General features: G+C 41.9%; 1 protein-coding gene across 3 annotated transcripts in view; it reads right to left on the bottom strand.

Moving 5' to 3' along the window:
- Positions 1 to 10,137: 10,137 nt before the first annotated feature.
- LHX9 (LIM homeobox 9) overlaps positions 10,138 to 27,209 on the bottom strand; it is a 34,390-nt gene continuing 17,318 nt past the window's right edge. For 2 of the 3 annotated variants that reach the window (XM_066625439.1, XM_066625440.1), the window contains 2 exons: positions 19,140 to 19,342; positions 16,016 to 16,273 (listed from right to left, as the gene is read on the bottom strand). In XM_066625439.1, the coding sequence (XP_066481536.1) occupies positions 16,016 to 16,273; positions 19,140 to 19,342 (461 nt within the window). Of the gene's footprint in view, positions 10,195 to 16,015; positions 16,274 to 19,139; positions 19,343 to 27,209 lie in introns of those variants that run through there. The other variant, XM_066625441.1, reaches the window with a different exon arrangement.

Here is a 27,209-nt window from a genome sequence, read left to right as displayed (position 1 = left end):
TTTTGCACCTTTTCCATTTCCACTATGTCTTTTTTGAGATGCGGCAACCAGAACTGGACACAATACTCCAGGTGTGGCCTTACCATAGATAGTAAGGCCACACCTTACTATAAGGTAAGGATATAAGGATATAAGGAGTACCTGAGGCAGAAAGGGTTTGTGGGTTTTGAAGGAGTGCAGGTTGGAGGTAGGAGAGGAGACTGACTGAGTTTATTGAATTTGGAATCTGACTGTGGATTGTGACTGGACTTGGATACCCTGATGGATTTGACTGACCTACCTGGAACCTGACCTTGGACTGGAATTTGGCTTATTGGCTCTGGACTCTGATTTGGCAACTCTGATTGATGGGACTGATTTACTTGGCATCTGTGGACTAGAACTGGACTCACTTTTGCTTGCTGCACTGGTGAGTTGCACAAGGGGGACTGATCAGCCTTAAGCGGGCACGAGGCCCAGTGAATTGGAATTTGGCAGAACATCATTGTAGCAGAAAGATAACGTGATCCCATATTTGTGTGTACCTGCTTTTGTGAGCTTCACAAATTCTGACTCTAGCAATGATGAGTTCTTGGGGTTTCCAGAAAACTAGAGTGCTCAAACCTTTAAGTCTCTCCATTTGTTAATGACAGTGATAATGGTTCTTAATGCCACTGTTGACTGCTGTTCACTTTACATGGTTCAAATGTTATTCTGTTATAGTTTATTAAATATTTTATTACACTATTTGGTTCAGAATATTTTTTTCCTGTTTTCCTCCTCTAAAAACTAGGTGCGTCTTATGGTCAGGTGCGTCTTATGGAGCGAAAAATACGGTAATTATTATAAAAGAGCCATCATTAAAACAATTCAGCAGCAATCAGCAACTGAAAAGGCCTTATTGGGAGTGGAAAGGAAGCCATTTGCTGGAATTTTGTTTCTATTTGCATATATATTTCCCCACCCACAATTTGACTTCTGCAGAATTGGAGGAGGGGACTGAAATTTGAAGAACCCTACAGAATGTTTGCACAGAGGTCATTTTTAGAAGGCATCTAGAAGGCAAAATAGAGACAGCAATGTACAGGTGGTCCGGTGTTATCTGTGGGTTTGGTACCCACAGATGTCTCATCCATGGCTTCGAACTCATGGGGGAGGGCCCACCTGGACCCTCCAAACATGACCAGATCTGTTCTCCAATCATATCCAGAGGGTGTTCTGAGGGCCAGGGAGGCTTCATGCAATTTGGGCATAAAGACACAACTTGTGATTTCTCAGGGAAACGAAATGACATTTTAATGCCCTTATAAGGCTTTCTGAGGCCAAAAAATAGGCATTCTTAGAGTCAGCCTCCCTAGCCCTCAGACCAAATCAGATTTCTGTATCTGCAGGGGTTCCAGGAACAGAACCCCTGCAGATAACAAGGGCCACCTGTACAGTGATTTGTAAGTACCAGAAAAGAGAATCTGTCCCTGGTAAAGCGGGAGGTGCTACTGAGGGTACACATTCAGAATCATCCAGAGACTTGACAGGAGATCCCCTGTGGCTGCAGGTATGTGGTCTTGGGATCTCAGACCATGTTTTGCCAACTTCCTGTATTGAGCTTTGCCTAAAGAACTTATGCTCACTTTACACTAATTAGTTCCCCCAGCTTAACCACAGCAAACAGATCTAGCAAACTGCAAAAACTACCACTGTGCCCCAGCACCAGCAGGAAGGAGACTAGTAGGTGGCCTGCCTGTGGGTCTGCAGGGTGCCTCTAAGTTCTCCAAGCAGCAGTCCTTTCAGGTACAGTCAGAGGCATAGCTAGGTCATTTGACACCCGGGGCCCATAAATTTTTGTCACCCCATATGACTTAATCAATCAATTATTAATTATATTGTTTAATTCACTTTTTATACCACCCTTCCTCTAAGCAGCTCAGGGTGGTGTGAGGACAAAATAAGGGGAGGAACCATGTACAACAACCCTGTGAGGTAGGTGAGACCGAGATAGTAATAGTCATGACATGAAATGAATGATAACAATGGCCAGAAAAATAAATGCAGTGAATATTTCCCCATAAGCAATGGATCAAATTCTGCATCAAATGGTATATATAGAATGATGGTATTATTCCTAAAAGTCACAATTTCCAGAATTTTGGTCACTAGGGTGTCATGCCCCCCCCCCCCGAATGTCTCATTGGCCTGTTTTGAATTTAGGCAGTGGTTCTCAAACGTAACACTGGGACCCACTTTTTAGAATGACAATCTGTCCATGACCCACCAGAAGTGATGTCATGGCTGGAAGTGACATCATCAAGCAAAATAAAATAATTATAAGTAATTAAATTAAAAACAGATAAATAAGGGGAAGCCAGCCCTGTTTCACCAAGTGAATTTTCTCTGTAGCCTGCCTGCAATAACACCCCCCCACACACACACAGATAAAGCAGTGAGATTTTCAGCCCTCCCCAGTGCCCACCTTAGCAGCTCAAGCCTCTGGTTTATTCTGGGGGGGGGGGGCTGCCTTCTGGAGCATTTGTTGAGTTCCGCTTTCATCAGATTGGGACCATGCAGCTAGCTTTGCATTCCCCTTTGCCTGACTTGACCAGGAGCCAAGGGACATTTGCTTACTCACGAGTAAACGCAACCGTGTGGCTTACTTTCGCTTTCCATAGGGCTCAATACATTCATCTGCTTGGAGGGAGGGACTTCCTTCTTGGGTGTTTTGGGGGGGCTGCTTTCATTGGATAGGAACCATTCTGGTGTCATTGGATTCCTCTCAACCTGCCCTTTCCGAAGAACTATGCCAAGTTCACCTACTCATGAGTAAATGCACGATATGGCTCAGTTTCATTTTCCATAGGTTTCCATGCATTTTTTGGTTTCTGGGTTTTTGGCCATAACCTTTGCCAAAAAGGGGATATCTTTTTGGGGATATCTTTGAAAGGGGATATCTCAATTGATTTTCTGCATTGCATTCTGCTGGAAATTCCACATCCATGGGTATATGGCATGATGGGCTTACTCGTAACCTCTGCGATGCTAGCAATGTTGAGGCATTTGTGGTGTTACACCCCCCCCCAAGGATGGTACCCTGGGCAAACCACCCCCCTGCTAGCTACACCACTGGATACAGTAGCACCATCTCAGTTCCCCATCACTCAGTAGTCTCTGTTGGATTAGTCAATTTTTCAGTGCACCAGTTCATCTCCTAGTCAATTAGTCCAAAAGTCCAGTAAGTCATTAGCCAGAGAGTCAGTCTGATAAGCAGAGCCATGAGTCAGTCCATGAGTTAATAGGCCAGTTAGCCAAAAAGGTCAGTTCATTTAGCCAGCAAGTCTCCTCTCCCTGCAACTCTCAACCCAGAAACTTCTTCTCCTTCAGGTGCTACTTATATCCCTTAAGACCTCATTGCATATTGTGGCTGCAGCTGTGCAGCACTTTCCCTGCTGCAATCCCAGGCTTTAACCCTGTGTCTCCCAGATTCATCAGAGCAAAGGGCCACTGCAGACACCACATCCTATATCCTCACCAGATCTTCTGGGATTCCAAAGCAGGCTACTCTGGTTTCACTTCAGGGAAAACCAGCAAGAAGAGTGATGGTGCTGCAGGACCCATGAGAAGAGAGTGCAGGGGGTAATTTGTACCCAGGCTCAGGGGCAAAAGGGGGGGCAGGAGCCAAAGGAAGGAGCTCAGAAATTTCCTGGGATCTTACATTTTCCTATTTCACGGACTCTCTGCCTGTGCAGGATGCTGGAGGTGCTACTGTGGGAGTGCCATAAGTGCTGGGCAGAAGGATGCATACATGACACTACTTAATGCAGTGTCAAATCTGGAAGGAAACTGGCCTGCTACAGTAGCTTGAGCTTGAGCTTGGGGATTCACTGACCATGAAGGAGGAGCACAGCTACCAGACTACAGCTGCTGCAGAAACTTGGTACCCATGGGACACTCTCCATTCTAATGTCAGCCCAAATACAATGGTGCTAATTTTCTATATTTAAAAGACTTTAGAGAGGCATGTTTGGTTTTCCATATTACTGTATCTAGCTGCTGACGCCTCAAGGGTGGATAGACCTGGACTCCAAAGACTATTCAAGCTGTTGCCACCCTCCCCCCATCCTGTTTCACTCCTCCCCACCCCTGTTTTGCCTAACCCAGGGCTTTTCAAACTGGGGTGTCACGATGCCCCAGCCTGTGGGCCCTGGCCTCTGCCCCCTTAAGGGGCAGGGGCAGCCTGGAGGCAGCAGCGTGATCCCCAGAATCGCACTGCTCAGGGGGCTGCAGGGGCTTGGGAGCACTTACCCAAGCCTCCTGCAGCCACCCCAGGGTGCAGGGAGCCCAGTGCGAACCTTTGTTAGGGCTCCCCGCAGCAGTGAAAGTGAAAGTGGAGCTATTGCGCTCCACTTCTGCTTTAGTGGAGGCGGGGCGCGATCGCTCCGCTTTTACATTCACTGCTGCAGGGAGCTCTTTGGGAAGGGGCCCAAAAGAAACTTTATTAATAATAATAATAATAATAATAACAGTATTTATATACCGCTTTTCAACTAAATGTTCACAAAGCGGTTTACAGAGAAAAATCAAATAACTAAATGGCACCAAACTTTGTACCCTTTGATAAAATTCCTCTTGGAGGTCCTGTGGTACTGGTGGTTTCTGTTTAGGGAGGGGGGAATAGAGCATGAGAGGCAGTGCAATCCCTCAAGCCCATGCATCCAGTTCACATCCAGGCTGCAATCTAAAACAAAAGTAGCTTTTTACTGTACCTTTCCTTACCTGTCTCTGTCATAGTCATTTCCCTAATTCAGGAATTCAAACATCTGCAGAGCAAACTCTGAAGCAACAGTGTGGATTCATCAATAAATGTATAGAATACAAATCAACTGAAGTTTGCACAGAAGAAAAGTTAGCTTGGCACATAGTAAACATGGGACGCAATGCTAACCAACTTTCCAGCACCGACATAGCTGTGCCAATGTGGTGTGCACTGCATTCTGCAGTGGGGAGGCAGTCAAGGAGCCCTCCACAAGGTAAGGACATGTTTGTTACCTTACCTTGGGGCTGCATTGTGGCTAGGTCAGTGCTGGAAAGTGGGTTAGGATTGCATCCATGGAATTATAATGCTTGCACATCCAACTGTTTACCTGTTCACGTTCAGCTCTCTATCATGGTCCCAATGTGCTTGCTGATGTGTTTAGCGTCCTCATTTCCTCTGTTATGATCTTGTCCCTCCATCTGTTTTATGGTTTGATAGCTTTTTAGCCTTGGTTGCAGAGAAGGGCAACTTATAAGTTATAGGCACACACAATTAAAATAGGTAAGTAGTATGAATGGACGCCAAAGAATATTTTGTGGGCATCCTGTGCTTACCCTGCCATGCTGCTTTTCTAAACTGTTGCAAACAAAGTGACAAACTGAGTGAGGTCTTGGAAAATGTAGATGTGGAAATTGTGAAGTAAAAAAAAATTACTGGTTACTGTGGTCATTACCCTTTTGAATTTTTCTCTGCGGCCATGGTTGCAACAACAATTTTGTTGTTGTTCAGTGAACGCATTCCCAAAATTTTAAGAAGATTCTGAATTTCTGGCATTATTAGAAGAGTGTTGGGATCTCTCTTGCTGATTGGCAAGAGTCTTTTCCAGCCCCACCAGGAGATGTTGCCAATGATTGAAACTGGGATTTTCTGCATGCAAAGCAGGCCTTCTGCTGCTGAACTACAATCTATGCATTTTAGCACTTTGCAAGGTGCGAATTTCTGTTGACCAGCAAAACTTGCTACACACGAGGCTATTAACTAGAATTCACTGAATATTCTCAGCGATCGCTGTTTCATCAATGCAGATGCTCCAAATCCGAATAAGGTGTAGGGATGTGCACTGATAGCACAATCCTGTCCCGATGCTTCACTGGTGCAGCTGTCCCTGCACCAGTGGAGGGTGTTGCAAATGTGCCAAAAGTCATGTCGCATCACCTAGAGAATAGGCAGCACCAGTGAGGCGTTGTCCTGCCAACACTGCATCCAGCCCACCTGTCACCAGCAGAGGTAAGGTTTGTACCAGGTACAGAGGGGCATGGCAACGGTGGCAGGAAGGGGTGTTTCAGGGGGAGGAGGGCAAAACCGGGGTAGATCAGGCCCAGGATGGGGGTGGGATCAGTGGAGGCCTCCTCCACGGTATCCTAACTCCTATCCCAGAATTACACTGGGCCAATTGGACTTTCTGCCGGCCTTGGCATGTTTGAGTTGATTAGTGACTTGCCTTTTAATCCATTAATTTAATTTTTGTTAAAGAATGGTCATATTGCCAAATCCTTACTGTTTGGAGGAACAGAAAACTTTGAAATTGAAAATTTCATCAAGCCATCACTGACTTCAGAGGCAATATGCTACCCAATGCAAGTTGCTGGGGAGCAACAGCCAAAGAGAGAGCTATTGCCTTCAAGACTTACAGTGAACCCTTCATTGAACAAAACTCAGTTAAACAGACTTTGGAAAAATAGGTATGTTTTCTGCATCATTAAAAACTAATCATATATATTTTGGGCATGCTCGTGTCTATTGACTTACACGCACTTGAATGGACTTTTGACATCAGCAGGTACCCTTCCCCCCATTAGACAGTTAAATAAAGAGCTCATTGTACTTTGGGACTTCCTGGGGGCATCGTTTGGCCATAATGGAAAGCAGGATGCTGGGTCTGTGTCCTTTGGTCTCATCCAGCGAAGCTGTTCCTGTTCATCTTGAACATTTTTTTACAGTAACACTCCAAATCTAAAACATCCTTAAAATCCCCAAATCATGCCACAAGGAGAGTAACAGAAGAGGTCCAAGTGTGCTGATCCCGTGTGGTCATGGGAGGTTTAGCTGCAGCATTTTTTGAGACACATCAAGCCAAAGGAGACTAAAAAGTTAGAAGTTCTCAATGTCAGTAACTGCCCCAATATCTTATCTAAACCTTAGAAAACTGCACTTTTATGTTTAAAAATCATGCTGATTGCAGGCCTGCTTTATTTAGCCTCCATTTCAGTGACTCTTTTACTGTTTTTAATGTTTTTTTTTAATTAAGGGGCTGTTTACAGGACATGATTCCCAACAGACATGTACCTTTAATGAAATGTTACAATGAAGTATTCAAACACATTTACTACACTAGTCTGAATTGTGAAAGTAACTTCCTCTAGGACTTGCAGTCTCCCAGCACAGCACCTGGGGAGTGGCTAGTGGTGTTTGTTGATGCAGGCCGATGACATCTCTCACACCCTCTTGCTGTTCCACATTCTAATCAGTTAAAGCACACAGCTGACACACATATGTTCTGGAGAAATCCAGGGCTTTTTTCTTCAAAGTAGCCCTTCTGTCACAGAGAGGTATTTTTTTCTCAGCCTTAATCAACATTTTGCGTCTGAGAAAATGCAATATGTTCCCCACCCAACGTGTAACTCCATTGTAAGAGTGAAGTGGCATGCAGGCCTGTCACCAATTGGACACAACTTTCCCCATTCTGTCTTTTGTTTAAAGTTTTATTTTATTGAATTTCAGTTTTTTAGAACAGTGGTTTTCAAACACTCTGCTTGGAGGAAATCCTTACCACTTCAGCTTGCCTACCAAAGACCCCTGGCTGCAACTGCAACCTTATATGTGACAGAGGATTTGGGAGAAAATTCTAGAGAGTGCATGGAGTTCACTGGCCAACCCTGTCAGGCATCAACATTGGCCAGCATGCACTGAGTTCACCACACCCAACGTTCACCTTTAGTTCAACAGTAATGAATGTTTTTCAGCAAAGTCTCCTGCTGCTGTTGATCACTGGAAACTCCCTGACAAGCTTTTGAGGACCAAGTTACACAAATTGTTTAATGTGGCCCAATGGGTTGGTTTTTTCATTTTTTTTTTTTTAAAGTAGCTCAGGTTTCTGTGGAATAGAATGGAATTGCCTTGGAAGGGGATGGGCAAGGTGAAATTGCACCATCCCGCTGCAGTTTCACTTCTGATTGTTCTCCCCCCCGCCCCATTATTTTAAGTAGAAATATTCATCCAATTTGTTTTCATCCCTTTTTAAAGGATACATTCCTCCCAGCACTGGATTCCACATTTCAATAGCTTATTTTTATAAGTATGAAGCGTGAGTTGAACAAAACCTCCCCCTCCTTTGTGACTGGAGAATGGTGCTGCTGGATTAAGGTTTCCATTTAGATTGTGGCATTTATGTACACAGTGCTTTCCAGAGAAACACATGGAAGACCTGCTTCAAAGAGCTTACAATCTAAGCACTCCCCCCAAAGTTTTCAAATGACTCAAAAAGAAACTAAAGATTGTCCAACGTGCTTGTGTAGTTTTCACGCTTCGGATTCAGGTTCATCTCTCAGTACTAACTTCATCAACCAGACTTTTACAACCACCTGGTTAAAAAAGTTCCTCAGACAATTGGATCATAACAAGCACCAGTAATGGAGAATGCTTATTACAAACAAGTACAACCCCATTCCTGATAATCCGCAACATTGCTGAAGTATCTATGTGTTAATGGTGCCACTAAGAGGAATGACCAGTTTCTTGTTTTTTTTCTTTTCTAAAAACTGAAGGAATTTTAAGAACACATTCAAAATGCTCACTCTATACACATAAGCAAAATCTTTTAATGGTAGTCCGTATTCATAAAAGTTACATTGTTTACATAAGGTTCATTTGTATATAATAAAATTTCATTTAAAATGAAAAGGGATTTTTTTGTCATTTTTTTTTTTTTTGGCAAGCCTGTGAAACAAATTAATATGCTTTGGATGTACAGCTTGAGAGAGGAATATAGTCTCTTCAGAATCTTCTGCAAGCAAGCGGGCCTTTTAACAAGTACAAGGCTTCTTTGCTGAAGAAAGAATGACATTTGACCCTTGGTGGTTAAAATTCAGAGGTGGATTGGATCATGCACAGATCAGGTCTTCTGAGAGAGGTTTTTTTTTTTTAACCTGTTAGGTGATTTTGCTCATTGCATAGTGAACTCGTAAACTTATTTGGGATCATTACGCTAATACCATTAATGGTTTTATGCACTGCACTTCTGAAGCCTTTCTAAAACGATGGATTTTAGAAGCAGTGCAAGAGTCCAGGTATCCAGTAGCCACTGGTACCTAAAACATTGGCCCTGGCCACTGGTAGTCAGGTCGCTGAAGTGGTCAGGAAATAGTTTTTTCCTCTTATGTCACTTCTAGAAAATCCTCTAAATTTAGCAAAAAAAAAAAAAATGCACTCCTGTAGTTTACATTTTTTTAAATGGACAAATCCAGGCAAGATTATTTTAAAGTTCCATGGATTTAAATTGAAGAAATGCAGACTGAAGTCTGGGTACACCTTCCCCATTGTTTTTAAGGGAGATTCATTATATATGTCATTTGTGCACAAGAAAAGAAGAAGGAATGTGTTGGGTTATGGGGGGGGGGGAATACCAAGGAAGTCATTTTACATTGTGCAACAACCTCTTTCTCTTCATTTGCTATATAAAACACTTTCAAAATGCATTTGTTGCATTTTTTGTTAAAAAAAATTAATGTCAACAGTTATGTATGTGTTAACTAGGTTTGCATCAAGTAAAATGTTTATTAATGAAACTACTGTACAAGAAACATCAAAGCGAAATGCATCATACAGAAAAGTACACTCTAGGTGACAGATGAAAAAGTGCATGCAGATTGCTTTCATTTTAATTTTTTTTAAGTCAGAAACAAATAATACTAAATCTTGATCCCTAATATCTTGAATGAATGAGAATTGTCTTCTTCTCTGAATTTACAAAAATGCCATTGAACATATATGACTCATACACATTGGCAAGCAGGATGAATGAATTCAAATTTTTGGATCTTATTTTACAGGTACTTTGCTTGACAAATGTGAGTTGGTTCTCTCTGTTTTGTTTTTTTTAAAGGAAGAATCTTCTCAAATTGGACTGGGTAGTACTGCCAGGTTGCTCTGATGTCATACACAGCCTTCAGGTTTTTAGTTAGACACCATCAAATAACATATGTTGTGTTAACATTCAGGAAATGACATTTGAGTCTATTTTTTTAAAAATTATTTTTGGCTCAATCAATTTTAAATGTATGGTTTATCATAACCTAATATTGTCTTTGTCTTCACTGCAGTGGTTTCCGATCAAACTTTCCCCTTCTTTTAATACTTTAGGGAATTTTCAAACGTCGGGATGTTTGGCTGTAATGCCCCAAGATTTGTTCTCCCTGAAAGAAATCATAGTGACAATTTATTAAACTACAGAGCAACCTGGGTTTTAGGGGTCTGTACTTTTAGGTTGGGTTCAATATACCTAGCAACTAAATCTTGATGCATTTGTTCATATTTTTCATGCAATTACTTCCGCTCCTAAATGGTCTGGGGGTGGGGGTTGATTTTTTGTTTTTATAAGAAACCTAGCACCCTAAACACAGAAGGGCCCAATCCAGCAAGACTTAGTTGTGACTAAACCCCACTAAAAGCAACAGAATGGGACTAATTCAAGTCCCATCAATTTCAATGGCAGTTTTGAGTAGCATTATGGATCCCATCCCATATAACTTGGAAGGAGGTTCCAGTGGTTTTCACTTAGACCAAATTTCCAAGTAATTGACCCAAATCCACCTAAAGTTAGTTGCACTTAAGTCCCACTGAATGGAGATTAGTCACAATTTACGTGTTCCATTCTTTTCAATAGAACTTAAGCACAACTAACATTCATTGAATCAGAACAATTGTATTAGGATTGCAACTTCAGGCAGGTTCTAATAGCAAATCAGTGGGGCATTACTTTTCATTGAAAAAAAACCAGATCTTAAACTGCATCATGTATATGTACTATGAAGCAAAAACCTAGGGGAAAAAATCCTATTTTTAAATAGCAGTGAGACTTTCATTACTGTGTCCACCATCACACACTCACACATACAGTGAAAGCAACACCACACACTGCCACAGGTGAGACTCCAATTGTAAAAAAGAAAAGAAAATGGATGGTAAATAAAACTCCTTCAGTTCAAAATGGTTTATTCACACAAATTTAATAGGATATATCACAATTGTTTGGTCCATAAATATTTCGGGGAAATAGTTTCTATACAATGCATTTCTCAATAAAACAAAGAAACATGGACAAGTTTGCTAGACCACTTAACTGTACTATAAACACGAAGCTCAATATATAAGATTATTGAATTTATCAACTATATCCGAAAGAGTGCACAACTGCTTTCTATGACATGTCTGTCCCCTCTACCAGGATACACCATAAAAAGAGTTTCAGAAAATAAGAGGTAAAACAGTACAAAACTAGTGAGGTGTCAAAAGGGCTTAAAACAGTTAATTTAACAAACAACACATATATATCCTGATTTTTTTTTTCCACAAGCTTACTCCCAAGTTATAGCATAAGGCACATTGTAGAACTGAGTTATAATTAGTCTACTTAATAAAGTAGATCTATAGTACCATATAGTTGTTCTGTCAAAGAACAAAATTTATAAGTATCAATATTTTTTGTACCTGTAAAAGTGTATTAATAAAGATCTCAGCCTTTCCAAGGTTGTTTGGTCTGGTTAGTGGTAAATGCCCATAAGGTAATAGAAACAGGAAAGTACAAGGTTGGCACCTCAATCCTAAATGTATCAACTTGGAAGTAAATTCCATTCACGTCAATTGAACTTACTTCCATCTAAACGCGCTTTCGGTCAGCCGCCTTAAGCACCCTAGAAGATGATGACCACACAATATATAATGACAAAGACACATTTTCCTCTGTTACAGTGTTAACATCTCTTCCATTGTTTTTTTTTTTAAAAATAAGCTACTTTTCTGTGCTAATTTTCTAAAAACCCTGAGCAAAAGTTACAATAATGCACTTTAATGTGGGCAGTGAACTGTCAGTATGTATCCACACATTAGTAGAGACCAAAAAAATCCTTTCAAATAGTCACTTTGAGTACAAAAAATAAAATGAGAGAGAGAGTGAGAGAGGGGGGGGAAGTAAGGGGAGGGTCAAAAATGCTAAGTAGTTGTGCAAATGTTATTCTCAATAATCTGGCCAAACAGAATTGACAGAATTTTGTTTGGATTTCTAGGGTCCCCCATACCTAATTAGTGTTGTACCAAAATAAAGGATACAAATGAACATTCACCACTGCCCAGACCATTCAGACTTTTAGCTTAAATAAAAATTTTTAAAAAAATAATAAAATCAAAACACTTGCAAGTGTAAACTAGGAAAGGTATTCCAATCAGCAATGCATCCACAAGGCTTCTGAGATTTGCTGTTTCAAAGAGGCCAGCTTTAAACTCCAAGTTTCATGATATTATAACAGCTTAAAAAAAAAAGAAAAAGAAAAACCTAGGTGACCACAGTCAAACAGAGAATCCAATACACTTATGCTCTTCTATTTCAAGGGACTGTAGTATACTTAAATCTCTGTTGGATTGTAGCCAGCATGTCAGTGAAAGTGTATGTGCGTGCAAGTATATAAATACTAACAGACGCACATATAAAATCATAGAGTTCAATGAATTAAAAAATTTTAAAAGTGCCCAATCAAGGCAATATTATCATGGCTTATGTCCCATTGAAAGCAACAGAATAGGACTAGACATGACTACCTAAAGTTCCATTGATTTCTGTGGGACTCGCAGCCCTGCCAATGCATTTTTCCATGGAAGTCAACTGGGTTTACTTCCAGATAAGTGGGCAAACAACTGCAACAGTCACAACTTAATTTTCCTAGATTATGCCTTTTGAAACTTAAAACATTAAAATGCCCAACACCAGTTCATAGATGAATCAGAAGTATGCTCAAAACAGCAATGAATATGACAAGCTGGAATCAGCTTCTATACATCTTAAGAAATTATATTTTGCTTATTTCCATCTCCCCTGAAATGTATTTCAGATTTCAAGAGTTACCTTAGTGGTGGACATGAACACTCATGTTTTAAAGCCAGAATTGTGTTTGTGATTCTCTTCAACAAAGAATCTGGTTGGTTTATTAGAGGACATGCTCCAACCAATGCCATTGGGATTTAAATTTGTTTGACTCTTGCTGGATGATGTTCTTAATGATAAAAAAAACCTGAAGTTTCCAATAATTTTACATTCAATTCTGTAGCTTCTTTTGACAAGTCACTTGTTCTGGAGTAGTTCCATTAATTCCAATGGAATTAGTCCAGAGCAAGCATGTTGAGGCCTACAGCCATTTTTAAAATACAGGGGACTAATACTGAACAGTACTGTCCCACAACTGCTCAGATGATTTAAGCCCTATTCACTGGCACCCCAGTTCTAAACACAATAATTGTGATCTAACCAAAGTTAAGTGCTTTAAAGAGCCTTTTCCTTGAATGATGGGAGTTAGGTATGACTCACTTTCCTGTTGAAATCAATGGAATGTATCCAGAAAAAGTTAGTCATGACTAAGCACAACTGATGTATGTGAGATAAGTCAGTCATAACTAACTCAAGGCCCATGAATTTCAGTGGGACTGAGTCGTATCTATGGACACAACACAGTGGAATATAAGTGCTTAATTTTTTGGTGAATTGTGACCATTATTCATTGAATTCTACTGAAAATCAATGAAGTAACAGGTGTGCAACTGGAGCTTGACTTACTTCTTGACTTACTTGTTTGACAACCTATTTGGGTTTTAAATAAATGTGCTAGAAGAGCAAAGGTGACCAACCTTTATATTCCCTGGGGCTGCCCTATTTTCTAGGCAATCATCCGCAGACCAGAAGTGACACAGGCACCTTAACAAGTGATCAAGTTCTGTAATAAAGTTGGTGCCATCTAGTGATAGGACTTCACCTATGGAGCACATGTGCATAGCTGGGGCATTATATATAAATCCAAAAAAGAGCTATAATGGAAATGTGGATTCTCTCCCTTCTCTTACAACTCTGAGAAACAAAAATTGCCATTTCCTTCTAAGGGAATTCAAAGGCAAACTTTGTACTAGATGTTGTGTAAAGCTTGGTAGGGTACCAAGAGTAGATAACATTGATTAGCAGTTTCAGGCCTTAATCCGAACCAATTTTCCAGCACTGACATAAGGGCAATGCAACTTCAAGGAAAGGGAACAAACATTGCCCTACCTTGAGGAGGCCTCCATGACTACCCACCAACTGCATGATGCAGCACGTGCCCTACTGGCACAGCTATGCCAGTGCTGGAAAGTTGGTTAGGATTGTGCCCTTAATCTGTCCTTTAGGCCAACCATGTTAGGACATCCATGTGTTTATTGAAATCTACGGAATTTCATGCAGAAAACTGTAGTCTTTGTGAAGGACTAATTTGGGGATTCCTTGAATATGGAGTCCACATGACCAAGGTATACTTCAACAACCTGTTCTCTCTTCCCAACCCATAGTAATAATTGTAAACCTCCAGTTCAAACATACAACTATTTTATGAGAGAAAATCCTACAGTGTTTTTGTATATGCATAAAAACTAAAAATAAAAAAATTAAAATGTCCTAACAATAAAATGAGGATTTGGAATCTGAGGTTCATGTAACTCCTGTACAATCTTTGCAGAGTGAAAATCTGGCATTGGTTCAAAATGGCTAAGGCTTGTAACCCTCAAAGAACTGACTCTGGGCTGAGCCACAGGAGACAGCTGTCAGAGTCAGTACCAGTAGGGCGACAGCAGTCATCATGATGTCTATGCACAGACCACTCAAAATTGATTTACACAGTATGGTGTACAGTACAGTATGGTGATGTTTGAAAGGGAGTAAGCTCATGCTTACTTGTGAGTTAGTCTCACTTCCAGGATTCTTGATATTCCTGTGCCTGAGGGTAGATACAGACAACCATTTAACCACAACAGCACCTGATGTGTGGCAACATATTACTTAGAATGACAATGCAGATGACCTCAGCATGTGAGAGTGGGTCATTTGCTTATCTTATTGTGCCAAGTCAATGATCCTCTGCATCCACCCTGATTCACATCATGCCTGAATTCCTAGTGGCTGCTTCAGCCTCTGGTGGCTTCACATGAATGGCTCATAGCTCATGTAGTCACAAAAGCAGAGGCCAGTTTGACATACCCACGCAAACCACCGCAGCACAGATCAGTGGTGGGAAGCAAAATGGTAGAAAATGACTCATACCAAATGAGTCAACAAACAGACTTTCCAAGAGCAAGGAGCCACCATGAGTCAAAGAACGGAAGGGACAGACACAAGTCCTACAATCGCTCATATCATCCCGAGTCGGAAGCAGATAGAGGAAGTACTTTTGACATCACAGCTTTCATCACAGGAGGGACCTGAGGACACTCCTATACATGAACCACTAATATTTAAAGGCAGTTCATTAGTCTAGCTAAATGTAGGCAGAAGTAAGTTCCACTGAACTCAAAAGCACGGCCAGTCCTGCGATATGGTAGAGATGTCTAGAGCCCTCAGGTGGCAGATTTAGGGATGCCAAATTATCGGTTATTTAATTTACTACTCAGACTGTGGGGAAGCATCTGGAATATTCACCTCAGATACCAAAATGTCTTGGCTAGCTCTGCTCAATGGGACTTGCTTACAAGTATATGCTCTTTAAGATCAAGGTGCCAATAGTTAACAACTTGTGACAATGTTTGGAAACACAATTCTCTGACTTCCATGGTAACCAATTCCTCTTTCTCCCCACCCACCCCCCACACCGGCCACAACCCTCTGATTTTGGAAATAAGGAACATACAATTTTAAGAGGCACTTAATAGAATGATTCAAAACTTTCCCTTTAATTAGACTATGATTGTTTAAAAAAAACAAAAGCAACACAATTTATTGACAAGAGTATGTAGCTTTATAATAGAATTATATTACTGCAAACTCATCTGCCAAGTGGCTGCGGATGCTACACACCAAGCTGGTTTTTCCCAAATATTTTGTGGGTTTGTGTTTTAAAAAAATTTCTTGCAAATAATATTAAAAATAATATAATTATAATAATAATAATGGAGAAAGAAGAAGAAGAAAAGAGTAAGATTCTTTTTTTTTTTTCTTGTTTAGAAAGTCAAATGTTAGAAAAGGTTTGTTAAGGTAGTTTGTGAGGGGCTCCCGGAATCGTGGCTGTCCAAGTTAGAGGTCACTGATGAGACTACAGTGATAGTGGGATTGGTCAGGTCTGTTAAAGTGGTCGCAGTGCCGGGTGGAGTGAGAGCGCCGCTGTCTGCTGAGGGCGGTGCAGGAAGCGATGTGCCATCAGCTTTATCGACACCCCCATTCTCCTGCCGCAAAAGATTCCTTCGGAATTTGGCTCTTGCGTTTTGGAACCAAACCTGCAAACCAATCCCAATTGATTTCTTTACCAATGTTTGTCTTTCTCTTGACTTTTTCTTTTTGCTTTAATGCATTCTTAAGGGTTTGTGGAAGAGGGTTTTGGCTAGCTTTCGGCCTTTCTATTGTCAGGAAACCCTTCCCATGCTAACTTGCCCATCAAGGGACACTGGCGCGCTTGCTATGGAATCCCTGTGCTCTTAGCACATTCCAAGTTCTATGGCATGCTCTATGGTGCACCATGAATTTACACTGGCTAGGCCTCTTGGGACTCAGTCATGACTGGCCCAACTGTGAAGCTACATGATGCAGCCAAAGGAAGGAGTGGCAGATTTGGTGTATCCTTCACCCTGAGCCTGCTGCCATCAACCTCCATCCCACTGTGGACATAAGCTACACTGATCCACTCCCCACTCACTGAATGCAAGTGGAAATTGAATCATTTCCTCCCCTGACCAATGCTCTGTTCTCACACAGGGTTTAATGCTTAAAAGGAACACATCCCTTTAAAATGTCAGGCAAGGAAGAAGCACTTCACTAACTGCTCCATATTTACACAGCATTTAAAGGGCCATGTGAGGGACTTTAAACCCATGCAAGGATGGAGTACAACGAACAGATAAAGAGCTTTTTTAAACTCCATTCTCCCTTCAGCACTGCTGGAAGAAGAAAGAGGGAGAAAGACTGTCACTCTCCATCTCACTTCTCCCCACCTACTTGATGTTTATGAAGCACAAAGTAAGCAGGGACAAGCAATTTTGAGATTGCCCCCTTTCGCCTAAGTTTACGTACCAGGAATGTGATCTTCAGCCTGCCTGGTCCGAAATGCTTCGATTTCACATGAGCAGAAGAGATGCAGGCTGGGAACCCAGTCCACAGCACTTCCATTTCAAACAGAAGCAGCGCAGACTAGGCAGGCTGCAGATCACATGACTGGAGTGTTCCCTCCCCACATCCAAGAAAGGTTGTGCATGCACAGAGATGGAATGGTGGGGGATTGCCGCACTAGGAGGTCTTGGGCCAGCCCTGGCCTCACTGATGTCTGAGATATAAATACATTACATAATACTTCCAACTCTCCTGCAACTGTGTATTGCAGGATAAGATTAAGAGTAGTAGGCAAGCTGTCCTTCAGGGAAGCTTGTCCACCATGACCAGTCTTCTCAATGATAAACCCCCAATAAACTCCCAAGGTTGCCCAGAACATAGCTTGAAAATCATCGTCATTTTCCGAACTTCTTTCTTTTGATTTTGCCTGCTTCTGTTCATGTGCTTGGCCTAAATCTATAGGTGCTGATGAATGCATTTCTGCAGCATATGGTGAAATACTGTTAGAAAACAGGATATGAGACATTCTGTTCACCCACTCATTCTAGAAAATCACATTTTGATGGACAAGTAACTTGCCATTGAAAAAAAAAAATTATTATTTTCCATAGGATCTCATTAGTGTGGCTGCCCTGACTTTTATGTTTAGGGTAGTCAACATATATGACCATTTAAAACATAGATAGTGCATGCGAGGGGGGGGGGAATACTGTCTTACAAGGACATAACTCTTGGGTTTTTCCCCCTTTATAATTGGTGTTCTTTTTTCATAGTGGGCTAGCTATATCATCAGTTTGGGTCTTTGCATATAGCGCAGATAATTTCATTTCAACCTATTCTATACTGATTTTTGTTTACTTATATGGAGCTGGCAAACCATCTATGAGAAATGAGTCATTTAATGGTGTGATTCATGGTGGTAATCTTGGATTTTAAAAAAAAGGGAGAAATCACTATGGGGTGACTTCTGGTTGACATTTTGAATGCGGCCCTCATTGGGAACATCTGAGACTTATTACATCTTGGAGAATGGTCCAAAGCCAATTGGGGGGGGGGGCGTTAGTCCTAAGCAATCCTATGCAGAAATGACAAATGTGGTTTTTCTATGCATAAAAACCCAACGTAGGAATCCAGTCTCAGATGCAAAACATGATCAGTAACCCCAAGTGATGTATCTGTTGCTGAACTACAGTACTCAATGCCAGGTTTCTGGGTGCCATGGTGCATTGGGTTCTGCCACTACTGAGGTTTCAGGGTCAGCCAGACCCAGTGGGCCCTTTGGCCAATCTCCTGCTTAGCCAACTCCTGCAGCTACTTCAATCTGTAGGTGGGGGAAATCAAATATTTGAATACTCCCCATGTACAACCAACTTGGCCGGGATGGAAACTTCTACCTCATATCTGTGTGAATGTGCTGATACACATTTTTTTATGTGGGAGAACATTGAGACATTCAGTTCCCCACCTGCAAACTAAAGTATTGCAGTCCAACAACAAATGTATCACATGACATTGCTGACCACATACAGGAGTCCTTAGTTTAGTTTAATAGGAAGGCCCCTTGAGATTACTTCTGTCTAGCAAAAATGTAGAACTTCAGCAATAAAGAACTGTGTGAATCAAAACCCATGTTTCATATAAGTGGGAACAAAAGGCTGCATTTACAGCTTGACTGGGTCCCCTCAGGGGTTATAGATCTGTAGGAAGTTCACTAGTTACTATTTTAATTAAGGACATCATATTGAACTTACAGATCATCCACCCTGATCGGAGCAAAAGGCTGTTCCTATTGGATCGATACTACTTCAGGCCTGGAGCTGTAGCCTCTGGAGGGTATCATGACACCCCACTTTAGAATGTTCTGGGTGCATTTGGATCATACCATTTGACTAAAAATGTTTTCCCCTTAAACGTCTATCTATAGGCCTAGAGACACAGCTATATTAAGCTAGCACAAGGGAGATGTAAAATATTGAAGTAAGGGATGCACTATTTTTAAATGGGGTAAGAGGTTGGGGGAAGGTTATGGAAGCCTCTTACCTGCAGAACTCTCTTGGTTAGGCCTGTTTTCTGAGCAAGCTGCTTGAGGTCCTTGGCATCTGGGTTGTGGTTAATGGCAAAGTAGGACTTCATGGTACGGAGCTGGTGGTGTTTAAAAGATGTGCGCATGCGCTTGGTCTTCTGAGATGGGGGATAAGGCTGCTGGTCTCTGTCCAGGTGGTCTGCCTCATTCTCATTACAACCTGTTTGGAAAAGCCACAAAGAACAAGGAGTTGGCTGAAAAGGATGGACCTTGAAAATATCAGATCAGTAACATGAAACAAACCTTTTGGAAAAGGAAAGTAGATCACAAGACTCACACATATAGGTAAACATGCAAGTCTTGTGCTCTCTTTCACTTATCCCCAACTAATACCATGACAATGATATGTGGCATTGCTTGGATGGACCAGTATAGCTTCTTGCAAAGGTATGATCACTGGCGACATCAGCATAACTTAAGAGCCCCCCTACATATTCAATCAAAAGGGGTAATAGAACTGTGGACAGTACCACTTCAAACTGCAGGAGAAGGACTGCATTGTTGCGTGCTGTGTTCAAAACATAACAAAAGCCTTCCATCATGTAATATACTAGCGCTTTCAGGGGGAAAAAAGTTTACTTAACTGTCTACAGAGAGTTTTTGATGTGGGGAAGAATTTGAAATGAAGACGCACACCCCCCCCACCTGCAGGCCAAAGTGCTACAGTCCAGAATTCTACCACCTCATTCAGCATCAAGCCTGACAGGTAGTTAGTGGCATACAGGATGAGCATGGTGGGGAGGGGAGGAAGTTGTGATCAAACTGAAGAGCAAAAGAAGTCACCACTAGGGCCATTTCCAGTTTTAAACATGTATTCTGTCCCCCAGTTCCAGAACTGTTAAGGGAGCTGGTTGTTTGAGTGTGAGCCTGCCAGGTTTCACTCCTTGAGCGTTATTTTTAAGATAAGCCTCTTCCCCCGGGGACAAAGAAGAACTGTGCACCAAGTTCCCAAGGAATCATTTGATCTCTTGCTCATCGTATTAGCTGAAACTTCACTCACTGAAATCAGCCGACTGTGGTCAGAACAGCACATTATGCAGCCACTGCATGTGCTGGAAAGAACCCTCTCCTCTGCAATGCACAGTCAGAAGGGGCTGATTTGCAGCAGAGAAGCCAGAAAGGGGGCATTTAAGCTTTCTCCCCACTTGCTTTCCTGGCTGCAACTGCCATTCAGTTCCAACCACAATTTCAGATCTGTGCTTGTACATGAGACGGCCTTTTAGTGTATAGTCCTAGCCTGTGAATACAGATGCATGTAGAGATCACATGTAGATGTGGAGATCACTTGCATGTAGAAATCACATGTAGGCTTTTTTTTAGCCTATGGAGCCGAAGAGGAGGACACCCGCCAAGAGGCACAGGTTATTCCTGGATTCTGCCCAAACCAAAATCTCTGTGCAACCAAAATCATGAAGAACACAGTGTTTTCTTTCTGCAGTGCCCCTGATGAAGATTTTAATCAAACCAGTTGGGCAAAACAAATTACCTTGTAACCCTTGGAAATTTTGCTCAGTGTTTTTGCCTTTCATCCTTTCCCCTATTTTTTTCCTGTCTGCTCACACGCTGAGAAAGTGTTGCTGGATCGGCTTTGCTGAGTGTGGGCACACACCAAGTAAAAAGCTTGCCTCTGAGATAATCATGAAAGTTACATCCAAGGGTGCAGCTTAGGGAGGGCTGGGGAAGTACTGTGCCCTGACTTTTCCTGCAGCAAAGAACTTCACTTGGATTTCTCCTATAATCAACAGTAGCTCTCAAGTGCCACCTTTGAGGCTTTTTTCAAAGGACCTTAGCCATGAAGAAGCATCAGGCTCAGGAGGAGAATATGGAAGAAGAGGCAACATGGACCTCATAATCACACATTATCAAAGCTGGCTGCAGGGTTTAGGAGGGCTCATGGGGGTACCTTGCAAAGTGGGCCTCCCTTCCTGTGTTTTGGCTGGTGACAGCTGCATGCAAATACATCTTCTTGCTATCACTTCTGCCAACAGCGGACCAATGTCCAACATCCTAGCTGTATCTTAGGACAGCAGCAAAGTCCAATCTCTCCCTACCGGCATGCAGGGTAGGCATCAGTAACTGTTTACCCTGCACATGCCCGATCTCGTCTGATCTTGGAAGCTAAGCAGGGTCAGGCCTGGTTAGTACTTGGATGGGAGACCACCTGGGAATAGTGGGTGCTGTAGGCTTATACCATAGTCTTTCGAGACTGAAGGTTGCCAACCAACCAACCAACCAACCTAAGCCCTCTAGAGCTTAAGGGCCCAGAAACTGCCAGCCCTGCACATTATGTCCTATATGTGCCAGGGAACAAGTTCAGGCCAGAAGGTAAATCCGCCCTTAGACGCAGTGGACTGGAATATGCAGTCTGCAATCTGTTCAAAACTAGCCACAGCATCACAGGCCTTAAGGGTGCCTCTAGTGGGATAATCTCTTTGGGAAAAGAGATACCTTGTTAACCATTTCCTCATGGATGTTTAGCTGCCACTGACACTGCAGCAGGTACCAAGAGAAATAACAAATCTTCTTACACCCTGATTCTATTATGTGGAAATAAACCCCATTGAGATCAACAGGCCTCAATATCACATAATATGTCCAGGACTGGATGTGCAAGCAGATTTGTTTTAACTATTAAGCTTTAAAAATTGGATCACTTTTCAGGATCTGTTGAGCAAAGCCAGCTCAGTCATGTGGGGAAAAAGAATGCAAAAAGGCTTTATAAAAAGCCCCGCTGATGTCACAGAGCAAACAGTGCAAATTAAATTAAATGTAAATGATTAGTTCTGAAGGAATTTAATTAGTCCCCATTTAAAGCATGTGTGTGCAGCGCATCATCTGATTTCCACGCACAGAGACACCTTGGATTACTTCCCAACAGTTGGCTGGATTTATTCACAAAGCCTGGCCAATCCCCACCCCTGAGAAAATGATGGAAAAGCATACATTATATGCTGCACATTACATCAGTCCATGGAGACGGAGATTTTACAGTTTATATATTAAAAAAGAGGTAAAGCATCTGACATCTGCATTTACCCTTCCCCCTCAGGAAAAAAAAAAAAGGCTAAGGCCTTTAAATGCTGTTTTCTCCACTGTACTGTGAAAGACAAATGCAAGTCCAGTGGTTCTCAGACTGTGAGACTTCATGCACTCTTAAGTGTTCTCTAAAACCATGGAAATAATTGAACATGTCGATGTGCTAGACATTTCTGCGAAATGAAGAGGCAAGCCACTTTACTGTACGAATTGAAAAAAAGACTGCCTCTTCAGCAGCTTGTCTCTTCAGCAGTGCTGTAGGAAAGCTAAAAATAAAGGAATGAGCCAAGTGGAAGAATCAGGTTCCAGAATCTGAAGGCATTTGGACGTGGAACCTTTCATGCACTTTCTCATATGACAGCCAGAAAGTGATCTACAGCAGAAATCCTACTTCAACAGTAATTGTCCTAGTTCATAGATGTTGTTTAAACTGCATGCCTTTGGCAGATTAAGTGAACATTCAATTTTGCAACTAAAACTATACCAGAGAAAGTCATCCTTTTTGACTGAGGCCATTAGAAGAAGAGATATTATATCATTTGCTGTAGGGTGGACTGTGAGGAACCAGTGTTAATCAGTGTTTAAATAAATAAATCAGTATTTAGGCAGTGACAAATCAGTGTTTAGGACATTACAGTGGCTTATTCAATCATGAGTAACCTTGACTCATTTAGTGCCTTGGATTTTGACAATGAGATTTGTCGGCTAATATGCTACTGTTTTGTCATTACATTTTGTCTAGCAGCTTTAGTGCAAAGAGACTGCAGTCCCTCTCCTCACAGTCATCTTGTGAGAATCCAGGCTTAAGTTACTCCCAAACTGTCTCCTTTTTAAACTTTCTAAAAATGCTAATAACGTAATCATTTTTTTTAAGGATTTTTGGAACTTCCATTGCAACATATCAGCAGATCTGAAGTGATTGCAACAGACCTGAACAGATGTAGTACTATAGTTTCACCAGGTTTGGAGGTGCAATTTGTGATGTGCAACCTTGCCTCTCTGTGGGCCCAATTCTATTCAACTTTTCAGCACAGGTGCAGCTGCAATGCAGCCCTGAGGTAAGGGAACAAATGCTCCCTTATCTAGAGCCACCCTCTGTCATTGCCTCCCCACTACAGGATGCAGTGCATGCCACATTGGCATGGTTGCATTGGCACTGGAAAACTGGATAGGACTGGGCCCTGTGTTATCAGTATTCCCCTTCTTCTGCCTCTTTCTCCAGGAGTTTTTGGAGGTGAAATTAGTAAGTCCCAATATTTATTTATGTATTTATTTTTAAAATTCCCATCTTTCCCCATAATTGGGCAGCCAGGGCTCAAACTATATACAATAAATACTACAGTTCTAAGAGAGAAAAAATGTATTACATTTTAGTGGTTTTCTATTTTAAGTGTGGGTGGCTTTTTAAGTGTTGATTTTTATAAAAATATTGTTTTAACCTGAAGTAAGTCCCTCTGGGACTCAAATGGCAGGGTAAAAAAGGCATTCAAAGAAATTGAAATTGACAAAGGGTTGTCAAGTTCATGGTTGGTCCTCCAATCCAGAAGAAGATACATGCGATGAGAGAAAAACCTTGTAAATGTGGCTTTGTTATTATTACATAGATGGGGCACATGTTGGTGTGCACACCTTGCTTTCAAAGTGAGGGAGAAAATTTTTTCTCACTAAGGAGCAACAGCAGAAATGACGCAAGAGCCCTTAAGATGAAAAAGAATTCTCCCAGTAGCAGTGACTGGTAGAAATGCCAGAAAAGGAGATCATGGCTTCCCCCCAAACTTCCTAGTAGTTGGCAACCTTCAGTCTCGAAAGACTATGGTATAAGCCTACAGCACCCGGTATTCCCAGGCGGTCTCCCATCCAAGTACTAACCAGGCCTGACCCTGCTTAGCTTCCAAGATCAGATGAGATCAGGCATAAGAAGCACTTTTTCCCAACACAGAAAAAGGTGACCCATTGAAGCTCTGCTAGCAGTGAAGTTTCCCTAGTTGAAGTGATGGTGGAAGGAACAGAAAGAACTGAAGGTGGTCTGGAAAGTTTCTCCAGCACAGCCTTCTCTTTTGAAGCAGCTGATCCACTACACCAGCAATTTTCAATCTTTTTTCCTCTCATGGCACACTGACAATGTGCTAAAATTGTCAGGGCGCACTACGCTGCCATCCAGATCACATTCCCCAATGGCCCTACTAATAAATGACCCTCCCTTAAACTCCCACAGCACACCAGTGTGCCACAGAGCACTGCCTGAAAATTGCTGCACTACACAATAACATGTCATTTATTAGCGCTGAATCAGGCTAGCCCTTCGATAGCATGAGCAAAAGGAAAAATAAAAAGGTATTGTTGTTGTCCAGAAATGTGACTTCACAAAGGCAGCCTAGAGAGCCGAACAAGGCTTGTGTCTACTTTCCCTGCTTCTGAGTTCTGTGATGTGGGCATGAGGCCAAGTCATCCTTCCAGTTTGGGCCATGCTGTTTTGCTGTCTAAAGCAGTATGTCCCAAAGCATCCCCCCTTTCCTCTTTTTTTCCTATTGAAATTCTACCCCCAATTCCTTCCTTTCAAATCTCTCCCCTTTTCCCCCTCTTCTGTTAGGAAGGGGGGGGAAGCACTGCAGTGCCATTTCGCTTTCCTTCCTCTGCAGGCCCTCCAAGAAGGGGGTTCACTGAGTGGGCCACTCTGCTGCCCCAAAGATCTGGCCCAGAATGAAGCCTGCTTCACTCTGCTTCATGGTCAGGCTGACCTTGCTTCTCACAAAACTGTTAAGCACCAGATTCCTCCAGCAGTGGCATATACAGGAAATATAGATTCAAATTCAATTTACTGCACTGATCTCCAAGTGCAGACCTGCAAAACATGTGGCCCACTGCATGGGAAACAGTTCACCAGGGCAGGCCATCCAGAAGCTCAGCAAATCTCCTGTTTTCCTGCTGGCTAGAATGACAAAAAGTGCAGAGGTTGTCTCACATCCGGCAGGCCACAGTATAAGGCTAGCAGGCTGTGTTTGATTTGGGGCATCACAAGAGGCAGAGAGCCCCTCTAGAGCAGGGGTGCTCAATAGGTGGATCGCGATCTACCGGTAGATCGCGAGGCAAAATGAGTAGATCACGGAGCCCTGTCTCTCCAAACTGGTAATATGTCAGTTTCATCTAGTGACTAGATGAAACTGACATATTTAGCTGACACTAAACTGAAACGGACACTTTAGCTGCTCTTCAGGCATGCAGCAACAAAACTGACGAAACTGACTAGACTCCAGCAGGGGCTCCATACGTTAAAGGGGGTGTCTGTCAGATGCTTCCTTCCCCCCTGGTAGATCTCTGGGCCTTGCTGGGTTTCAAAGTAGCTCTCGAGCCAAAAAAGTGTGAGCACCCCTGCTCTAGAGCATGGGTCGGCTCACCACCTCTGGGCCTCATTTTGCCATCTGTAAAATAATCATAGAATCGGCATGGAGGTATGGACTGAAATGCATTTGCTTACTTGAAAGCCAATATAAATTAATAACTAACAGCCCGTTGATCCATGAGTAAGAACTTCATAGGACTCTACAGGGTTTAAAGAATAGGAAATGACTTCATCAGTCTCTGAAGATTACAACAACAACAAAAAAGAAAAGCCAAAACCATTCTGTGGCTTCTTGAAAGACAACCAGGGTACATATCCTGACAATCTATTCCCATATTTTGGTACTTTGCATCAGAATTATGTTTCGGTCCCATACGCTCTCCGGACGCATACATGATCTTCTGTGTCCTGGGGCTACAAAACTACCTCACTCATACTTGAAGATTCTAATTTCTAATACAACTTGAAGTTTCTAATACAAGGCCTGAGCAACACATGGTCAAGAAAAAGAAACTACCTGGGCTTTGGAGAAATCCTTACAGGTATCACAAGATGCATCTTTTTGGATGTTTCTCCAGCCTTGGACAATATCAGTCACAATTTGTTTCAAAATAAATACATTTAATATAAAGAATCCAATATTATGACAAAAGGTCTTACATTTATGTTTAATATGGAAGGGTGTCCTAAGTCATAATGAACATGACAAGTGTTCATTAAAATATGACTATAGTGGAATATCACAATCCAATAGTGATTAATATACATGAGCCTAGTTACTCTGTGTAGATAAATCCTAACTATGCGGATTAATAGAACTTTCTCCATGACACTGCCAACCCATTATGCAATTAGGGTTGCCAACTGACCATCAAAAAATGACCTGGCCTATTCTGCCTTTAGCAAAAGTGTCATCTGCTAAAATGAGCAAATAAAGATTTTCATGGCATGGAAACAAACCTTATCACTGGCTAATGTCACATAGAAAGTGACAACTGAAAGGCAGAGCAACAAGGGCTGGTTGAAACGTTGAAATTATGGCAATGTTTGCAGTCCATTATGGAGACTCGCTACATTATGGAGTTTAAACCCCCCCCCCATTAAGTAGACTGGAACCAGAGGGAGCAACTTAAAATCACCTCCATGCAGTTCTCTATCATTCTTCCTAGTCCTTATTTTAAAGCAGAAAGTGAACAGAACCTGAGGCTGCAGTCCTCAGTGGGGCTTAATTCTGTGTAAACATATTTAAGATCAGACCCTAGGAAACTATATAGTTGTGCCATCTCATTCATATGCACATCGTTTTGGTTATTATTAATTATCATTATTATTTAGAATATTTATACACTACTTTTCAGCAAGAAGTTCTCCAAGCATTTTACATAGCAAAGGAATAAAAAGATGGTTTCCTGTCTCAAAGGGCGCCCAATCTCAAAAAAAATGCATAGACAACCACCATGTGGAGGGGTCCTGTGCCTGGATGAAGGGGGGAGAGTTGCTCTCCTCCTGCTAAAGCTACCACTTTAAGAAGTACCTCTTTGCCCAGTTAGCAATGATAAGAACTACAGTATTTTGTTTTTAGAATTTTGTCCTCCTAGAACACATTGCATTCCGTATTTGAAAAAGTCTAGATAACATCATAGTTTCCTAG

The sequence above is a fragment of the Tiliqua scincoides genome, chromosome 4, assembly GCF_035046505.1.
Source record: "Tiliqua scincoides isolate rTilSci1 chromosome 4, rTilSci1.hap2, whole genome shotgun sequence".
In the NCBI taxonomy this organism is placed as follows: domain Eukaryota; kingdom Metazoa; phylum Chordata; class Lepidosauria; order Squamata; family Scincidae; genus Tiliqua; species Tiliqua scincoides.
This window is presented reverse-complemented; position numbering and strand designations above follow the sequence as displayed.